This window comes from Podarcis erhardii (assembly GCF_964252035.2).
Source record: "Podarcis erhardii genome assembly, chromosome: 2".
Taxonomy (NCBI): Eukaryota; Metazoa; Chordata; class Lepidosauria; order Squamata; family Lacertidae; genus Podarcis; species Podarcis erhardii.
In genome coordinates, this window is record NC_138498.1 from 29,389,780 (window position 1) to 29,410,721 (window position 20,942).

General features: G+C 45.7%; 1 protein-coding gene and 1 long non-coding RNA gene across 8 annotated transcripts in view; one reads left to right on the plus strand and one right to left on the minus strand.

Annotated features, from left to right (window-relative positions):
- The window catches only part of BAHCC1 (BAH domain and coiled-coil containing 1), a 118,556-nt gene that overhangs the window by 12,751 nt on the left and 84,863 nt on the right, over positions 1-20,942 (plus strand). For 4 of the 7 annotated variants that reach the window (XM_081849472.1, XM_081849474.1, XM_081849477.1 and 1 more), the window contains exons 1-2: positions 5,134-5,349; positions 9,804-10,233. In XM_081849472.1, the coding sequence (XP_081705598.1) occupies positions 10,068-10,233 (166 nt within the window). In that variant the 5' untranslated portion in view covers positions 5,134-5,349; positions 9,804-10,067. Of the gene's footprint in view, positions 1-5,132; positions 5,350-9,803; positions 10,234-20,942 lie in introns of those variants that run through there. The other 3 variants (XM_081849476.1, XM_081849478.1, XM_081849473.1) reach the window with 3 other exon arrangements.
- Positions 5,428-9,859, minus strand: LOC309335131. The gene is made up of 2 exons (XR_014153378.1): positions 9,736-9,859; positions 5,428-7,567 (listed from the first exon to the last, which is right to left on the minus strand). It is a non-coding gene; the product is annotated as an uncharacterized lncRNA (long non-coding RNA).

Consider the following 20,942-nt stretch of genomic DNA (forward strand, 5'->3'; position numbering starts at 1 on the left):
TCCCCTTTACTGGACTGGCCTTCTTCAAGAGCAATCAGTCACTTTGCATTAATTACCCTTCCATCCATTCCCCACTGCAGGGCAACCGCTGCTTTCTCGGAGACCTGGCGCATTCATTACAAAACACCACCTGAAAGAGTGGTCAGCAGCCCGCCTCCCTCCTCTAACCTCTACACCCCCCCTCGTGCAAGCCCCCCCAACAAATAGTTAAAAAGGGGAGGGGAGTAGAAAGGCCTAAGAACCACTTCACATCCCCGCACTTCGAAGTTTTGCAGTCTCGCCCTTCTAATTCCCCCCCAACCCCTGGAATTGCTGGGGGAGGGGGCAGCAGTCCCGCCCTTGGTTGTTGTTGTTGTTTTTACAGTCAGTAATCAACTGTTTTCCAAGTTTCCCGCCCAAAGGCCCTTCGGCTGCAATCCTCATAACCCGATTTACCTGGGAGTAAACCCAATTGAATTCAACAGGACTTACTTCTGAGTAGACGTGATTAGGCTTGCGAATGCAATTTTGTGCAGAGTTGCAATCTTAACAGAGGTGAGACTTGCGCTTTCGAGCAAACTGTCCAGAATCGGGCCCCATACCCACCAGGTCATGCTTCAATCCCGAGAGTAAACACGCATAGGATTGCGCCTAACGCTTGCTGTTTGCACGGTCCACACCTCCCCGCCCCCAACCAACTACATCAGCTTGGAAATAAAGTTGTCTATATTTCAAGGAGACTTTATTAAAGTGTGTTTTAGGATCGCCTTTTGCGCTCCTAAATATGATGACCTGCAAAAAGGATCCAGGAAGCTGGAATTTGCTTCCTCCCGGTAAACGCGTCCAGCTGCTTGTGCTAAATTCCCTTAATTTGAAATAACAACTCCAAAATCAAACCAATCAGCCTTATCCTCCCCCGCAAAATGGGATCAAGGGGCGAAGTTTTTTTGTTCGGACGTTGCGCGTCGGGATAAAGCGTCTGAGTTGTCTGGCTGTAACGTTTGAACGTTATTTTGCCTTTATCTCTGGACATCTGGAGAGGCGATACGAGCAGGCGGAGAGGAAACCTCGAGACCGCATTTCCCCTCTCATCTGTTTACGGATGCGGAGTTGAAAGCTCTCCTCTGGACCTTCAGACCAAGGCAGAAACCTGGGGAAACAGCGGAGAGTTCTCGCACAAAGGGTTTCCTCTCACGTTGCTGTTTAACGCCGGATCCACAAAGGTGGAGGTGGAAGGGTGGACGCGGAGCCCGTTTGACAAGGGAGCCACGGTTAAAAGGAGTTGGAAATTTAAGGGCGGACAGACAAGAGGGACTCCCCAATGATGGGACTGCAGGAAAGGAAGAAGGGTTCTTAATGGGTGCCAAGCTGGACTAGCAGGGTATACTATGGTGTGAAGGAGGAGGAGGCCCCCACTGAGCCGAAGCTAAGCAGGTCTGGATCTGGTCAGGATCTGGATGGGTGACCGCTCAGGGACCACATGTCTTGGGTTCCATGACGGAAGAAAGGCGGAATACAAAACCGAGGAAAATATGTACAACTCACTCGCTTTTCTGTTTTTAAACCTACTTCCTTTCCTTCATTTGTATTTCACAAGATCTAGGCTAATAATAATTTAGAGAGATAATGCAGGAGAAGACACGTAGGCACGTTGCCTCTGTCCCCCACTAGAAAAATCGTGATTCAAAAGTTTCCCGTGTTTCTTCTGTGCTTACCTGAATTTTCCTTAGGGTGAGTGGATATTTACAAAAATAAATCTGGACTCTCTACTTGCAGCTTAATGCAGATTGCTGAATGTATACCTTCATATAAGTTTCCCTGTCAAAATCCAGAGCCTACGGCTTTTTGTTAGAGAAACAGTCCAATATATATATATATTGGAAGGCAGGCACAATCGCACCTTTTGTGACACAGAGTGTTCCCCCCCAACCCCACCCCACCCGCCTGTGTCCTGGCTAAAAGCCTGGCTTGATGGATGAGCAGAAAGAGGGGCAGATTGAAGAGATCGAGGACAACACACAATCGTTATTTTGTGCATGCGTGAGAGTCGTGTGTGTTTACTGGTGATTTTTTTAAAAAAACAAAACTCTGGAGAATACCACCCCTCCAATTTCCACACTCCACTTCAAATCTGCATGCCCATTCCGTAGCTTCTCTTATTCTCCCGGACTCCAGGTGAAGGTACCGTCTGAAAGTGCACTTGCGTGTCTTCCTCCCACTCGTCACTTTTAAAATCAGCAATTCAACAGCCTTGCTTTGTATTTGTCAAACTATTCCCTCTCCCCACCCCCTGGTCACAACACGCTCCTTTTCAAAACCCCATTCCCTCTTTAAAAAAAACAACAGAAAAACAATGGCTTGCACGTTTGTAATTTCTTCTAGATACAATATTAAGATTCTCAGTCGAACTCTCTCAATCACTCTACACACATATCGCCTGTGAAATCACCCAGGGCCTCTTGGGTTAAAAGTTTCTTTCCCTTTGGAGATTCATTCTTCCTAAGCAATTTTTGCGCGTGTTTTATTGGGAAGTCAGTCCGTCGCCGCTGCGTCCAAGGGGCCTTTATCCTAGGAAGTGTCTTCCAAGTGGAAGCCTTCCTAGGCTTATCCGCGCGGCTCGTGCTTACGGATCGGCTCTTTCACAGTTTAATCTAAACACAGCGTTAGGAGCAGAAATAGAAAACTTGGCGAGTGAGCACCCAAACAATCCGCGGGCTGGCAAGTTTGTTTCAATCGGTGCCCTTCCTAGGTTTTAAACACGAGGCGACTTCTCTATAACCCCAATAGTCACCACCGCGGTGAGAATTGCAAACACACACACCCATTTGGGTGTATACAGGCGGGCGCACGCTTGCTCCTTCTCGGTCGCCTTAATTCAATTTGCCCCACCGGTTAATGAATAGCTCCATTGTAATCTAATATTACTTACGGGTTATTCTGATTTATTCTGCATTTTCCAAATCAATTACACTCCCTTTTAATTTTTTTTTTTTAAACCCATCAGTATAGGGAAGAGAAGCTTTGCGCCGCCACCGCACGGCAAGCGCGCGCGCCTGCCTTTCCACCTCGCTCGATCCCTAGGGCGCGGGCATTTCTCCCGCTTAGCTTCGCTGCATATTCCGCTTCTGCAAAAAAAAATTTAAAATCCTCGGAGGAATATTCCGAGGCACGCAGTTTGGCAAAATGGAGGGCGCGATGGCCCTGTTGGAAAACTGGGGGGAGATGTGGGAACCAGCTGCGTTTGCAAAGTGGGGAGCGGAGCCGGAGCCGGAGCCGCTTTCCCGGGGCATCCCGCCCATCCGGCTCTCCGTGTACGGGAAGGAGAAGCCTCGGCTCTGCCTCTCCTCCCCTCTCTTCCCCTGGAAACGCTAGAACTTCCCCGGCTGTTGTGCCCATTCTGCGCTGCTGGTACTGCGACGGCGGGCGCTGCCGGGTCCCCCGGTCCCCAATCCTGCGCAGGGAGGCGAGGCTGCCCGTCCGCCCCGCGGTGCCTGAGCACCACCCTGCCTGGAATGAATGGCTTTGCTTTCAGACTCGCTAATAGTGACTCAGTCCGTTTCCCCTTTTCTTTGCTCCTTTTGATCCTCTCCACTCTTTGACCTTCTTTTGGCTCCAGGGACAGTCGGCTCGGCCTCGGGGGTGGGGGGGTGCCTGGGGGGGGTGCGCTGGAAACAGTCCCCAGCTTATCTCCTTTCATCAAACCAGCCCCGGGCCCCCTGCAAACCGCGGGGCCAGTAATTGCTTTTTTCAGGCAGCCCAGTGCGGACTGGCGAGCAGCCAATCAGCGCCTTGTTTACACTGGGTGATGGACAGCGGGCTGGGGGACTGCCAACCAATCCGGGCGTCTCCTGGAAGTGGGGAAGGGCGGGTTGGAAGAAAGGAACGGGGCGGGGGGGGGGAGGAGGAGGAAGGGAATAAACGGAAGGCGGTGTGGTTAACCTCTCCGTCGCCGGTGTAAAATCGGAGGCTCGGTGTGGGGTGTGTGTTTTTGTACCATGCAGCTATTTTTTTATTTTAAAAAATAGTTTTAATACTATATAGGAAGGAGCAGAGAAAATTATGCGGCATATTTACGAAGCAGAAGGCAGGTAATCGAGGGAAGCATAGATGGTTGCAAAAGAACAATCTGCCAGCAGAATCGTGATTGCAGTTTGCTTGCTTGTTTGGGTTTTTTGTTTTTTTTTACAATTTCAGCGAATGCGTCGGGAGCTTTGCTGTGAAGGTGGTTGAATGATGGGATTAATGGTGATGCGAAGTGTGCGGCGGGTGAAAGAGAGCGAGCCGGGCGGAGGGAAAAGGATGACTGTACAAATAAATAGATCTCGGTTTATGGTAACCCACCTGGGAGCTCGCATGTGCCTCGGCGTAGCGCGAAAGAAGAGGGGCTTCCTTTGCGTCTGGAGAAGCACGTGCTCACGAAGCAGTTGCGCCCCCCCCGCCCCAAATCCCCATGGGAACTCGTGTCCTTGAGCGCTTTAAATACTCTTCACTCACCCCCCCCCCAGCACGGAATATCATCCAGGGATGTTGAAATGCACGGGAGTGCTAGGGACCCCTACGGTCGTAAATCTCTCTCTTAAGTGTTTGGTTTGTAAAGGCATACCTTGCTCGAGAAAAAAGCTGCCGTGAGCCAGGCGCTCCCCCCCTCCCTCCCCAACGCACTGATCGGTGCAAAGGCGACTCCGTAGCGATGACTGGGCTCTGCCGCTGCGAGACACACACACGCCCTGGCCAGCCTTGCTAAAGCGAAAGAAACAACAACAAGGCAACCCCCCCCTCTAGAAACCCCTCACCACCCAGCTGGCGTGCGTGTGTGGGCTGGAGCCGCTCTCTCTGGCAGGGCTCTTCCCCTCCCCATTCCGCAGCGCTTTCTTCCTTCCCCCTCCCTCCCCCGCGCTTGCTACGTATCCCCCCATTCAGCAAAGCGGAGGCTAAGCTGCGCGAGGGGAGCTGCGCAACTGGAGGGACTTGAATTAGGCGCCGTTGGGTTGAGTAGTAACCCTGCTGCTCTCTGATTGGCAGCTCCCTGGCCCCGCGCCAGCCTATGGGGAAGCCTGTTTACGCAAGGAGAGTGGCACGAGCTTATTACCGTAGAGGGCCGGGCGTCCAATCAGCGAGCGTGCTCACCCTGAGTGAGTGGCACGAGCTTATTAGTATGCAGGGAGAGTTGCTTGCAGGACTGAGCTGCGAGGTTGGGGAAGCTGGAGCCCGCGACAGGGTCTTTTTTTCCTTTCTGCAAGGAGCAGCAGCCAGTACATTTACAGTGCAACAGTCAGCACAGTGCAAATACCAGTAGGAATACAACAAAGTCCCAGTCACTGATTTAATTGTATTGCGTTCCCTGTGTGCAAAGGAACACCCCTCCCTCCAGTAAGTAATTGAAATTTATTTAGTGTATATATATATATATATATATATTTGAAAAGTGCATTATTTGGTTTTTTATAAAAAAATATATTATTTTTTTATTATTATCGAGCACACCCTCACGGTGGTCAGGTCTGAATTAATTTATTTTTTACATTTTTTTTGCAAAATATTGCTAGCAGAAATTATTTTGAGCTTATTTTTTCATTTTAAAGGCAATTCAGACACCTGGTATTCGCTGTGTGTAACATTGGTATCAAACCTCAATTGTATCAATTCCTTAACTAAATTGAATATAATTTAACGACATCCTTGGGGGAAGGAGATGCGTATTGTTTCTAACGAAAAGAAAGCCTGCGAAATACGTGCATGAAGGTTTATTTTATTTCTCAGTGGTTCAGCTGTGCCTTAGAAATGTTGTACCGAGCTCCGGGCAGTACTAACAAAACCCACGATTGTTCGCATATTTCTTACTGAAATTCTAGTTGTTGAATTGTGTGGGGGGTGGGGGTGTTTTTTTTTTCTCCTAACGGAGTCGTGAATGGGGGCTTTGCAAGACAAACAAACGCAGGCATTGTAGTATTTTTTGGGGGGGGAGGGAGGGAGAAGGAATGCATGCAAATGTGTAGCCTCCCTTGTTTAAAAATTAAATCACAATAAAAATTAAATCACAATGCAGGCGAGAGTTAGGGTTTTCTGCTCGACGCTAAGTGCAGTCTGCGACCGAAAGTGTTTCATGCATATTCGGCTATTCCGAACTGGAAAGGGAAAAAAATTAAAATACTTGGAACAGATGCATTCTAATTTATTTATGCCCCTGTCTGTGTTTCTGCGCATGTATGTCGATTTTACGTAGGAAGTAAGGCTTTTAAGTTTTGCAGTGGCGAGGAAAATGCCGTCGTGGTGTCGTGAGGAAATGTTTCATTAAGATTGGAGGTAAAGGCCTTTCTTCGTTTGTTTTTGGTTCAGCTTAGAAGGTTGAACCAGGTTGCGTTTTTGCACGGGAGAGGCAATCGTCTTGCAAGGGAGCAGCTGGGAGAGGCGCTTTGTCTCTCGCTCTCCGATCTCTCCCCGCGTCCGCCCCTCTCTCGGTCCTTCCTTCTCGGATCCCTTTAGTGATAGCTTTATTTTTAAAGGGGGGGGGGGCGGCTCTGGCCGGAAAGCTACATGCACAGCAATTTCAGTATGGCATCCTTTAAATGTCTCTCTCTAGATTCAAACACGCACACATGCGATTTGGCAAATAACAAGATTTGGAAAAATGTATAATATTGCATAAAATGCACTGTGGGGAGGCGTCGGTGGAGGCACTTTGGGGGCCGATCTCTCCGATTTCTTCGCGGGCCGATGATGCCTAGCGGAAGCTTTCTAGGTTCCCGGCACCGGAAGATCATTCTGCTCGCGGCCGCTCGAGAGGCCTCTTCGCTGGGCTATAGAATCAGCAAGCACCGCCGAGGCTGGTGGTCCTCTCCCTTCTCCCTGCCAGGCCCGAGATTGGTGCGCCGAAGCGTTTGAAAACTCGCCGGATTTCCCAGTCGTCGTCGTCGTCGTCCCCCCACTAAACGCCTCGGAACCCTCCGAGAGGATAAAATATTTCTGCTGCGCGCAACACCGCGGATACTCGGTAGATTTGACAACACAGTATAAAACTGGATTATTTCATTTCCCCCACCCCATTTCTTTCTATGCCCCCCATATATATATGTATATTTATCTGTATATATTTGGGGGGGGGAGGGGGCGTAACTCACTGGAACCGAACCGTGCAAATTTGCAACATCCTTTTGTTCCCTTTGCAACGTCTGAATCCTCCGATTCATTCCGAACCTCCTGGCTCTCGCAAGCGTCTTGTTCTTCTAAAGAATCGCCTTAGTCGTTTTGGCTATGCGGAAAGCAAGCGCTCCGGATCGAAGCCTCCCGCGAGATCCTCTTATTTTTGTTTTGTTTAACGCGAATGGATCCTAAGGCCCTCCTTGTTCTGCAGATAAGCCCCCGTGGAAGAGGCCGCTGGGGGAAGCCTGGTTTCCTCCTTCCCCTTCGGCTCTCACTACGACCAGGATGGACACCATCTTGCAGCAAGCCCTCTCTGTGGTACGGCGTGGTGAGAAAGCCTTGCTGGAGCACTCAGACCGAAACTTTGCATCGGCCTGCAATCGCGTTTTTCCAATCAGCTGCTTTATTTCCGTCTTGCACCTCAGATTTTCTTACTGTTTTCCTCCTCCTAGAGAGAAAAGGGGGCGGGAGGGAGAGAAGAGAGAGGAGAAATCCTACACAAGACGTTTCCCTTCACGTTGATGTATCGAACCCCAAAGTTGCTGAAGCTGCTAATTTAGCTTTTGTCTTCCAGGCTTCAATTCTTCTCTCCCTCTCCCCCCACCCCCATTTCCCCCCTTTCCTGACCCTTTGAAGTGGGCCCCTCATATATAATCCGCTGGTTTTTACATTATTTTTGTTGATTGCTGAAAGGGAAAAAGTGCTCCCCCCTCATTGTAGAAGACAGAAATCCTTTGTAATTCCTTTTAATTGCAAAGCAGAAAAATCTTAGTTGAGGGCAGAGAGATGATCCATTCAGGGAAATAGAGAAAAACCCTGCCCTTTTGTATTTAGTAATTTCATTTATTTACAATGCAAAAGCTGCCCATATATTTATATTTTTAGCGTGTGTGTGTGTGATATATATAAACCTTATCAGCTGTGCAAATATGTAGTCACTTAATACATTATGTTTTCAGTTGTAGATTAAATCAAACACCAAATAGTCCGGCACTGTTAAAGAGCTGCAAGCGTTGAATCCAGCAATTAAAAACTGTATTGAGTAAATGGGAAGCATCTCACAGTGCAATCCGCTGCCTATTTACTTAGAAGTACATCCTATTGTGTTCAATGGTGCTTACTGCCAGGTAAACGTGCACAGGACTGCAGCCTGTATGTGGCTTTGTTGTGATTGAGACGCAATACTGTGTGTGTGAATTCTAAGATTTACAATTATGTATTTTCAATACACTGTAGTCTTTTACCTTTTTTCACACACCCCACCCTTTCCTTTTGGGTTTGTAGGTGATATCAATCCTTCAGACATTATTGAGTCCCAGAAATATTAGATGTGTACAGTAGTCTTAATTGTCTGGACATGGGGGCAGAAGGGGTCTAAATAATTTGGGTGTGTGTCTCCACCCCCCATAGCAGATGCAGTAGGATAGTCTCCCCCCCCCCCCAATTCATATATCACATTTTTGCAGGGGAGTTGCAAATATTTGTAGTTAGAAATCAGCAAAAAATATTCCAATGCAACACAACCTTGCTTGGTTCATCTGAAGGGGGGAGAGGGGGGCGAGGAAGGTCTTTTATTCCCCCTTTTCCCTTCCTCTTGGCTTAATGTTACACATTGGTCGTAAGCCAAAAAAACCCCTTACGTGTAAATGGATTGAATGGCTAGGAAGGACTTTACATAACTGTTTTGTCTAGGAATACAGTTGTAGGATTTAAACCTCTGTCCTTGGAGGAAGAATGCAAGGCTTTGCCACTAAGGTGTCTTGTGCAGTGAAATATTTGTTCCTGGGCTTGAGTCGTGGAAGGGCATCAAGCTCTTTTTCTCTGGGCTGATCTCCTTTTTCTCTAGTTTGCTGAAGGGGGCTTTCTTTTTGGATCCCATCAGGGCAACTCTCGCCCATAATCAAAGCCCGTGTGCTGGGGAGGGGAGAATTTTTTTTTTTCCTCTTCAAAATACCCTCACCCCACCCAAAATAACTTGAAAGGCAATTGATCGAAGCTTAATAAATCAGGTTGGGAACCCCCCCCCCTTTTCCACTGTGATGAAAATAACGACGCATTCGTCTGGTTTGGTTTGCCCATGGAAGAGAGCAGGATAGAGGACCCAAATACTATTGACCAGCTCTGGAGAGAATCGCTTAGCAACTCAAAGGGGGTGGGGGGTGGGAAAGGGTAATAATCCCGTGATTTAAACTCGACATACAACTACAACAGGCAAATAAAAACTTAGCCATTCGGGGGAAAGATGCATAATTCCATCTTCGTTACCAGCCCCCGCTCTCGGTTCCTGGGCGCCCTGGGGTTTTTTTTTGGGGGGGCGGGGTTCTTTTCTCTTTTTTCAACACCTTCCCCTCCGTTTCTCTGCCGGGGGAGCCGCGCAACGCGCAAAGGGACCGAGCTACAAGCGCCGAATCGACGGGGGTCTTACCTCTCCAAAATAATTTTAAAAAGGGTTTGCTGTCCTCTGCGATAAATCCGACGCCCGCTTCGGTAATCGATAAGGATGGCTTGCTTTATTTTTAAAATAATAATACTAAAAATCACCAGTAGCCTTTTGCTGCTATGGCGGGGAAGCCTTGGGTTCCGTGCGCTCTCGGATCGCCCCCTTTCCCCGCTCACCTCCTCCAGTTCCCGGCTGCTTTCTCACGCTTTTCTCCGCTCTGTCCCTCCCCTTCTGTTTTCTGCAGAGAATGAGGCTGGATCCCCGGGGCCAAGAGAAGCGGAGGAGCCGCGGAGGGCTGCCGCCAGCCTCGTGGTGAGAGCGGGGAGCCCTCGGTCCCCGGCGCCTGGGGCGCTGCGCGCTGCCCCTTCCCCTCCGCGGAGGGGGATCCGCCTGCCCGCTTGGCCGCCCGTCGGTGCCGCTCGCTCGCTCGCTCGCTCGCTCTGCTGGCCTCCCTTTCCTGCTGGGGCTTCGGCGGCGGCGGCAGCAGCAGCAGCAGCGCGGCCCCGGGATGGATGGCCGCGAGTTCGCGCCGCCGCCTCACCTCCTGGCCGAGAGGGGCCACCGCAACAGCTCCAGCCGCCTGGCTTCCTCCGGGCACAACTCGGTGCAGCACGCGGGGCACTTCCAGCCCGGGAAATACTTCCCCTCGCCCATCTCCATGGCTACGCACACAGGTCAGTGGGGGGCACCGGGGTGAGGAGAGGGGAGCAGAGGAGGATCGGGCCTGGGAGGGAGGGAGAGGGGGAAGGGCCCGGTCACTTTTCTTCCTGGCTGCAAAAGGGTCTCCATCGCCAAGGGATGGGCGCGCAATTGTGCAAAGATTATATATTTACTTAAAAATATATATATTGCGTCTTGATCTTGAGGCTGATCGATCCTTGCTCGGGTTGCATCCGTGCAGAAAGATCTCAGCAGCTTACTTAAGAGGAGTTCCCCCCCCCCCCAAAAAAATAGAATTGAGGGGAGAGAGATGTTGCAATTAATAGATTCACCACTGTAGACCGGCTGCTCTTTGCAAATGCCCTTTCCGCTAACGTATTTTGTTTCTTGTTTTGGGTTTATTAAGCATTAATACTTTCTAAATTTTTAATTAAAAAAAAACAGTTCTTGGAAAGAGGGGGCAGGGGGACAAACAAAAGCCCTCAGCTGGCCTTTGATTGCATGGGGGGCCGGGGCAGAGATTGCATGGCATGCAGAAGCGGAGGCGGGCATGTTAGAAAGGGAAATCATCATAATTCAAGAGGATTCGGAGGGTGGGAGGAGGGGAAGAAAGGAGGCACGGTTTTCCTTTCTTTTCCTCTTTTTTTTTGAAACATCTTTTATATGGTAGAATGGGGGGTTCTCAAAAGTGAGGGGGAGATGGCCCTTTTGCCCTTGGCTAATAATTCATAATGATGGGGGCGCACGTGCAGCTCGGTTTAGTGGATGTGGAAGAGGAGGAAGCTGTATATTTTCTCTCAAATCTGGATGTACCAGGCTGATAACAAGCGAAATGCGTCCCGTCCTCGCTCTCTCTCCCCCGCCCCTGGCAACCCACATATTCCTTACCGTGGAGTCTTCCTTTTCTTTTTTAAAAAATTTAGTCATGGGGGAGAAGTGGTTAAAATAAGGGCCTTTCCACCCCCTACCCCACCCCCGTAGTAGCTGGAACTGAAGGGAAATAAATCCCACAGAAGAGAAGAGGGGGGGGTGTATGGGGGGGGGGAGAAGAAACCCTTTTTCTGCATTAACATCCTTAAGAAATTCTATTGCCTGAACAAAAAGGCTGTTATTTGCCAGGGAAGGGTGAGCACCCAGGAGCCGGCTATGCTCTTTCAGATTAGGGGTAGCTGTATGTGCAGGGTTAGCATTAATAGAGCGGGTGGTGTAAGACTAGAAAATCCTGTTTCTATATAAAGCCCTGAAGTGTCAGGGTGAGAATGGGTTTGCAGTGCATGTGTTAGCTTTAACAAGTGCTTGTGGTATCCTGCTAAAGACACAAAGTTTGGCAAGAAAAATCAGAAGTGGGGGGGTTATATGTGCCAGGAGATGGTCTGTGGCATCAATTAGTTGTTTGGGAGAAGGGGAACGTACCAAATAGAATCTATAGGGGCTAGCTAGCTAGTTTGCTGGATGTCAGGACACACAAAATTTAAACATCCACTGTATCCTAAACGACCCAACTCCAAAATTAAGAATCTCGTTGGAGGTAAGAACTATACCGTCTTGGAAGTCTTCATTAACATCCTTGTATACGATGAGGAGAAGGGATTTAAACTCATGAGGCTTGAATGCAAAAATTCCCTGGATTGGAATTTTTCCCGAGGAAGGAATAAGAAAATGCTGAGTAAGGGAATATGACTTTGTATATTTTGCCTTTTGTTTCTGAGTATTTGTAGCCTTTTTGTTTGCGAAGGGTTTGATTTAGCTGTACTGGATTTATTTTTGGAAATGACATTGCTCTTATCAGGGATAGATGGTTTGGAGTTAAAAACATTTTGTTTTCACTGTGAATGTTTGAATTTGTTTTCAGTGTAACCTAACCAGACTCTATATTTAACCCAAAGTCGATAAATGTATTTCTGTCCTCAAAGTTTTTGTCATATGGTTGATTTTCAAATGCTGTGGCAGCCTCTGAATATGTAGTGAGCACCTTCATTTTGTGTATGTTGCATATTGGCTATATATTTATGGTAGTGGGGATTTAATCTTAGATTTACAAAGCCACACACAGCCAATTAAGTTTTGTTTACAAGTTACTTTAAACATCAGAGCAAAAAAGAAAAAGATGTTGCAGTTTTTATTTTTCTCTAAACTCAGCAGTCACAGCCATTGTTGTTAGCTTGATGAACTGTGAATGCTAATAAAATTATATCTGCTTTAATGGGATTACAATTAGTACATGGATTAAAAAAGATGGCATGAGGTAAAATTATCTACTGGGAGTGCAACCCAACGTTTATTTATTTGTTTAAAAATACATACCCAAATTCAGAGTTCTTAATGGACTTTTAGCACGATCAGATTTAAAAAGTGCTAACAAATGTTATGTGCAACACAAGTTACTTGTGCTTTATTTGAAATAATTGAATCATAGATTTGCAGGGTTTTCTCTAGGCTTTAGATTTTATCCCTTTTCTTTAAATAAAATAGAAGATGCTCATTGGAGTGAAGTCGTCTTCTTTTTTTAACCTGTTAGGTTCAAACAACACCAGGAAAGAATTTTAAAATGCAAACCCAGGCAAATTGGATGAGGAGTATGATTGGTGTCAATCATTGTGCTTTTCTTCCATAGTCTGGATTCAATACCCCTTGTCCTGCTTCCAAGCCATATGAAACCCTTCTGTTGATCTCTTTTATTTTTCTATTCTATTGTGGGGGGGTTTCTTCTAAAAAATGAGAATTTTGATTAAGCTCATAATTAGAAATATGGGGAAGGGATTCTGTTCCTACCTCTTCTCCTTTTGAATGTGTGCTTTTAATGTTTTTTGTTAGGTGGATTTTCTCCTTTTCCTTTTCTTTTTTTACGTTCAAGAAGCAAACTGTCAATTCCCATAGAATAAATTATTGATGGAATCTTGACACTGATGCACAATTATAATACAGGGAAAGGCCTCTCCAAAACCAGAGGTCACAATATGTGAATATACAGGCTCGGCTGTGCTGAATCTTTGCCAGGTGCTTTTCATTATTATTGTTGTTGTTGTAGCTGTTGTTATTTGTTGTTGCTGTTATTAAGTCTATAAAGGACGGTAAAGTCTGCCTAAGGTTTCTTTTTCCTTTTACACTTGGAACAAGCAACACACTTATCTCCTTGTATCATTTAATAGAGGTAGGCAAGAGACCTTCCCGCTTATATGTAATATAGTTAGTTTAATACTTAGGGCTTTAGTCACTCAAAAAAAATAGGTTGGGAGGGGCCGGTTCCGTTCGTAAGCTGCGTTTCGGGCACCCACATCTCTTTGGGCAACTAAAGCAGAAACAAAAACCGAGCACAGAATTCCAAAAGGCCGGATGCAAAGCAAATCCACTGGGAAAAGACTGGAATGCAAAGTGCTCTTGCAAGAGTGCGCTTAATTTTTATGTCCACTCGGACGAAATTCCACAAGGCATGCATTCACCGTTCAAGCATATATTCCAACACTCTCTTCTCTCTGGAATTCTTTCCCCATGGAGATCTGGTGTACCCTCCCTATTCCTTTCCTCAAACAGTTTCTCTCTCTCTCTCTCTCTCTCTCTCTCTCTCTCTCTCTCTTTGAAACAACAACAACCTGGCCAACGAGACCTTGGATTTTTTTTTTTTGAAGCTAGCTTTTAGCGTTTAGCAAATTGTTTTTCTTAAAGCAGAGTGCTGATAGTTTTATAATCCTGCTGTAGAAATTTTATGGTAAAGCGCTGTTATAGTAACCTTGTCACAAAAGGTGCAATTAAAATGTTTTGTCTCATTATTTTTCGCACAGCATTAGATTTGTGTGTTTGCGCGCGTGTCTCTAATGCAGATGGTCCAAAGTCAAAGCTGTGAAAAAAAATATTATTTTTTTTTTAAAAAAGGAAGGAAGGAAAGAAAAGGATATTAGCAGCATTATTCATCATTACTCCTGCCTGGAGCTGTTTGGATTTTCACATTGCAGTTGACTCTTATTTGGTATGCAAACGAGAGTCCTACCAAGAGGACTGGTGGAAGGAAGGGAGACCCAAATGCTATCTGTATCCCCCATATCTGAGGAAGGTAGCTGCACGCCATTCAATGCCCCCTCAAAGGTTGGCTGGAAATACTTGCCTGAAATAGCTTGCGCAGGTACATGAGATTAAAAAGAACCAATTGTAAGTAATTGACAGGGAAAAGAAAGCACGATAGCTGCCAGGAATGGGCTTATGCTTCCAACGAGCATAGCAAAGGATCTCAAAACAGACATTTCTTATGAATGAAAACCGTCGCAGCGGTCCTAGGCTGGAAATTTTCTTGGGAGTAATAGGGTGGGGGTTTGGGTTTTTTTTTGTAGATGTAGGTACTGTTGAATCCAGTGATAGGAAGAAAGACAATAAATTCCTGGGGAGGGAGACTCCGTTGCAGGATTCACCCCACCCTACAGTTTCCTCATCTGGCATGCTTCCCCTACCTAGCCCTCTTTTAAAGAAAATACATTTTAGTAAATACCTCATTAACTATCTAACACCAGTGGATGTTTCTGCAACACAGTTCCTAGCATTAAATAGGTGCTAAAGGAGTTACTGTTCAAAGGCATGTTCTAAAGACTCTAACCATCTTTACTTATAAATGACAAGTAGCATGAGACATCAAAGGCAAGGCAGAGATAACAGCAAGGAACTGCCAGTGCTGATCTTTTGCACGGGAACTGCAAGGCGCACATGGTTACACAAGGTGGTTACGGTTGTACACGAGAGAGGGAGAGGGAGAAAGCGCACAAAAATTAAAGTTCAAATTTGAAATGTACATTATCCCACTGGGAATTGCTTTGCCATCATGTCTAATTATTCATATAAGAGGTAGATTCCCCCCCCCCTTCCAGGAGCAACTAGGCGCGCTGTGTGTGTGTGTGTGTGTGTGTGTGTGTGTGTGTGTGTGTGTGAGACTGACTATGATGCTAATTTAGAGGCAAGGCAATATTTCCACGTGCAGAACACGTTTCCCAGTACAAAATTTACACCACTGCTTCAAAATGGGCCTTAGCCTCGGAGCAGAAGAGGCTGTTCAGCATATGGGAGTCCAAATGCAAAGAAGGTTGTTTTAAATAACAGGCAGAAGCCTAAAAATATCCCTTCAGAAATATATATATATATGAGAAAGAAAAATGCCAAACCCTAGAACTGAAAGATCTAAAAATATTCAGGGCTTTGGCAAGGCTCATGAAGTTAAATAAATTATACAAGAGCCATTCATGGGAGAGACTACTTTCTCTTACAGGAACATTGTTCAAGCTAATAAAAATTATAATTTACTAGCCACCAAGCTTTTCATGAGTCTAAATTTAATTGGTCAGGCTTCTGGAGTCCATCATTTCCTGCTGGATTAGTAGATTTGTATTGGAGTTTTTGACATAGCAGAGAACGAAAAAAGACAGAATCATGAAATGGCATATTTCTGGGCGAGCGCACAAAGCGGGTGGAGTGGGGGGGGTGCGTTGCTTCCTCCTCCCTCCATCCTCCCCCCACCCTGCCCTACACCCAGCAAACTCCCTCTTTTATTCCTCCCTACCCCATTGCATCTTGAGTAGCTTCGAAAGGTGGGAGGAGACTTCAGGGTTTGGGGGGTGGGTTGTGCATAGATGCAGGGGGTATTAGGGACGCGAGAACGCAATTTAGATCTTCAGAGCCCTTTGAAACACAGCACAGTTATTTTAATTTGATAAATGATCGGGCACCTTTAAGAGTGTGTTTGAACAATCAAGATACACTTCAGCAAGTTGATAGGATGTATGCTGTCAACTTGCATATGCCATTAGCGTAGACTGCACGCATAAATAATGTGAGAGCACAGCTCCTCTCCCTACCCTTCAATTCTCCATGCGCTACCCACTTACAAAAGAGCCCTTTACCCATTAAACCAGGGGTCTTCAGAGCCAAAAAATCCCAATATTTCTGGCTCCCCTCTCTTCCTCCTTCTTAAGGACAGACTGTTCTAGCTGAGTGCCTTTAAAACAGGAACATATTAAGAATAATGAATGTACCAATCCACTTCAACCAGGGTGTGTGTGTGTAGAGGAGACAGACAGACAGAGAGACCCTGTTAGCTATGAAAACTGCTTTCTTATCATCTCAGCTTTTTTTTTTTTACCTCATAGCACAATTCTCGTCCTTTTCACTGTTTTGCCTGTGGTATGTAAAACTGCGGGGTTGGGGGGGTGGAGTGTGGTATATGTGTAAATGCGTAGGGGGAGCTGGCATTTAAAATATGGCATGTAATAATTAATTAGACCCAACTAATTAACACCAATCATTCCCAATAAATAATAAAATAAAACCATCAGTTAGCTTTGACTTATGGGCGAACATCAGAAAAGGCTTTTGTGATAATTCATAGGCTGCTTGGTGTGTGTGTGTGTGTGTGTGTGTGTGGATCAGTGAAACTAACACGAGAGGGTGCAGAAATCCACCTGCCTTCTTCGGTCAGTTCCTTCGGTCAGTTGTAAGCCAGCTGTATTTCAACTTCAGGGTTTAATCCACTGGCCTGCCTATCTATCTGTGTTTGTAGGTTAGGATTGTGCAAACTTGAGTCTTGCAGACCAAAGCGAAAAACTTGTAAGGCTCTTCTTGTAAGGCTCTTTTTGTCAATCTGTTTTGGAGTGCCATCTTCCTCGCTGTATCTCTCTCTCTCTCTCCTGCAAGTCAAATTTAGAACGATTCTTATTTTGAACAGAAAGCTCCAAACCACATGGAGAAAATCCATTTTGGCCTTGTAAACTGCTTCGTAGGCTCAGTGACAATCTAAAAATCTATGGGATGGGGTGGCCACACATATACATGAAGCATCATCGGTATTAGAAGTACAGCATGTAGACTCCTGAAATGTAATTCTTAATTTTCCTTTCTGTGCGCATATATGTGTGTCCTTTCTGTTCCTCTATTTGTATATCATTGAAATATGAATGCAAGTACTTAACTTATTTCTCACCAGTGATTGAATCTCTATAATCAAAAAGGAGAGGTGACGCTAACCAGAGATTCACAAAACACAGTTGTGTTCTTTTAGAGTGGCTATTGTTCTAAATATCTTGAAAACATATCATAACTGAAGAAGTAAGTAGGCAACTCTAAATGGTTCAGAGGATTCTTATTTCCCTAATTTACCAAAAAAGGGGGGGAGGGAAACCTTGTAAAGTGTAGCCGTAATAATTTGTGGTTTATTGATCTGTGTAATTTCTAAGAAAATATCCATTAATGTTGGTGTGCTCTGACCACTTTGCCGCAGAATACATTCAGGGGATTCAAAATATATATACACTTGAATGTTGAGACTCTGGGCTGAATATCTGAGAATCTACTCAGAAAAATAGTGATATAGTGGATAAGATATAGATAAATATCAAAATCCCACAAAACCTTTCTTTTGCATGCTATAGTTTGCAGAGTTTTCAGACTATATCTGAAACTGAAGGCTTGTTCCAAATGTATGCTATAACCTTAAACAGGCTCCGAATATTACGCTTCCTGCATATAGTACTCCTGAGAACTTTATTACCAATAGATCATGTTTCCTGGTGTGTGTGTTTTTTTAACATCCAAAATCTGCAAAAATAGCAAACAAGGTACTTTTATACTTCCAAACCTACAGGGCCAAGTCTTGATCATTCTCCTAAAACTGTTGAAATAGCTGAAAAAGTCTAATTAGAGTGTTGTAATTAATAACATATAATGGTAGTAAAGCCTTTGAGCAATTAAAATTCTCTCAAGTGACCAGAAGGGCTATTACGGCAGGCCCACAATCGCCTTGTAGCTATAAGGATATCATAAAGGGAAAATCCTTGAGGGCGGTGAATTTTAGACAGGGGCAAATTAATAAAATTTCCTCTGGGTTCCCCCTGGTACTCTTACCAGTGGTGCCTGCCTCTTTAGGTTTACGCTAGAATGTCATTTCAGTGCTCTGGATGAATACATAAAATAAGAGATGCCACGATAGGGACTGATGTGTCCTGCAAACTTATTATTGTACAAGGGGCCTGAATTGGTTTTCTCCCCCTTGGATATCTTAATAGCGCAATACAGTAGAAATTTCCATTTTCTAAAACCTTGGTTAGCTGAAGCTCGTGACTACCAAAACTCACCGTGGGTCTTCCATGTTAACACAACCCCCACATGTAAATGGCACACCCATTTATTCGTACAATTTGGATGTCCTTCAGACCATGCAGATGAATGAGAAGCTACCGTATAGAATACAGCGTGTGCCTGTCCCGTATATATGCAGCAGTGTGGTTTTTATTCCTGTTCAGCATTCTACGCTAAATAATACTTTTGGACGGTGCAGCAAATTGCTTTGCTGGGAAGGGGGTTTGCATAAGGAACAGTGGGAGTTCTGTGCAGGCAATCTCTTGAGTGTAAGCAAATGGCTGGATGAGAAGGAGATAGTGTCAGCTCTCTTTGGGCTAAGTCTTCCTGGCAAATTGTTTATTTCTTTTGCCTATCAGATGGTTGCATTCAGTGCCAAAGTTGCAATTGTCTCTCCTTCCTTCCCTACAGCTGTCTCAATGGATTAAATTCCAAACTGGGATCAGAAGCTGTTTTAAAAGGGAGGGGGAGGCATTACTGGGAAATTGATGGGGCCTAAACAGGTGGGGTTGTGTACTATTTAAGAGAGAGAGAGAAAGAGTTGTTGCTTTTGATTTTCTAAGACCTTGAAAAGCAGCGGAGAGAGTCCAAGTCACCCAAGGCTGGTGGTAGGATCCCTTGATCTCTCCCTCTCTCTCTCTCTCACACACACACTAATATGTAGCTGTGTCTCCAACGCAGATCCATTGAGCACGGCAAATAAATAAAAGCAGCCCTGGGTGGGAGTGAATGGATCAAGCGGCAAGCTATCTTGAAACCTTCTATAAAATACTTTTAAAAGATTTCATCTTGGTGATTAGCGAAGCATGGGTCGAGAACACGCACGTACCCCCCCACCTTCATCCAGCCAGTTGCAGCGTGAGATGATAACCCATCATCTTTTATGGAGCAAGCTGGAAGATTTCCCCAAGTTTCATTTAGCTATTTATCATCCTGGCAGGCGCTCTCCCCCTCCACCCCATGCACATACTAGTCCTTCTCTTGCTCCTATCTCTCTGCAACACGCCCCCCCCCCAAACACACAAAAATATGCCTCTGCAGACTCACTAGAAAATGAATTGTGTATTCTTTTTTTCCTGGAGAAGGAAAAATAAAAAGTGTATGTCAAAGTTAAAACAGATTTTGAGATTAACTTGTCTACTCCTTATTAGTGGCACTCCTTCTGAAGCTTACAGAGGATGCAGATAGAGACACATGTGTCAGGCAGAAAGAAAGCAGAATCCTGAGAAACCAAAAATCTTAGAGAATTACGGTTTGAGTAGTTTCATCTGTGTGTTAGCGTTTGTTTTCTGGATCTTCCCAGAGATGCTATTTTGCCTGCTTGCATCTGTGAGAGATTGGATGGGTTACGGGGCCTGGAATAACTATGGGGCATGTTTTTCACTTGTGGGTACGAAAGGGTTTTTTGGATGTACTATACGTACTATTATTCATCCCAAAATTTTGTAGCCCGGGATGTTCTTCTTGGGGCTGCAAAGCGGGCCTTTGGTTTAGCAGTGGCGGCTCTCTCTTTGATGTATTGAAGCCTCCTTGTAAAATTGTGAGTCATCATGGTGAAAATCAGAGGTGTAAATTCAAGCAGTTGCTTGTGATCTAAGCTGTATGTTAGTGTCTGTGGGTGAAAGAGAGAGAGAGAGAGAGAGAGAGAGAGAAGCAGAGCACACAACACATGCTTAGGACAGGGTTTTTAAGGAAAGCAATTGTTAATAATAAAACATTTGCATAGCCTGTTTTATCCTCCCAACTTTCAGAAGTCAGCTTAGTAGCACAGGTGGGATTCACTGAAATCTTTGTGAGGATGGCTGAGGGTGGGGCATCCATTCAGTTTCCTCCTGGGTCCAATCCATCAGTCAATGCAGCTGTGCACACTCCCGTCATACAGGGAGGGGGCAGGTGTGGGGGTTTTTGTGCTGGGGAGGAGGAAATGAACAGAGGTCCTGCCATGAGACTGGAAAAGTTTGTGACTTAATGGCTCTGTCCTGAGTTCTGCGCATAGGACGGAAAGAATCAACTGCCGTGTAGGCAGGATGTAACAAATGGCCGTGTGTTAGCGCTGCAGTGGCGAAGGAGATAAAATCTTAAGTATTTGTGGCCGTTGCCCACAAGAGCTAAACAGAACTGCCACGTTTAGGGGCAGTCTGGCAACAGATGCTGAGGGCAAACGAGAGAGCAGGTTTTGTCCCATGTTGGATGCGGGGCTAAGTAGACCTTTATCCCCAAACCAGCAGGGCAGTTCTTATGACCCAGGCTTGCCCAGCTGTAGTTACTAAGTCTCTCACACCACAGCGGGCCCAGAGTCCACTGGGATGACTTGTAGTTTTTTCTTTTTTAAGCAGATGTCAAGTAACATTAAAAGGAAAACCAGAGAGAGAGAGAGATCATGAATATTAAGCAAATCTTGCAATTTGGAGGCTGGGGTCCCCCCCCCGGTGTTCAGGCACAGAGAAGTTGCAGACTCTTGCCATGCAAATGGCGTTTAAGACTAGGGAGCGGAGAAATATTTCTCAGAAGTCGTTTATCATAGGGGCTTGCAGTGTAACAAAAGCTTTCTTCGAAAATGATCCCTTCATCCTGACAAACCACATCCCCAAGGGTGTGCTTGGACGCAGAGAGAAGG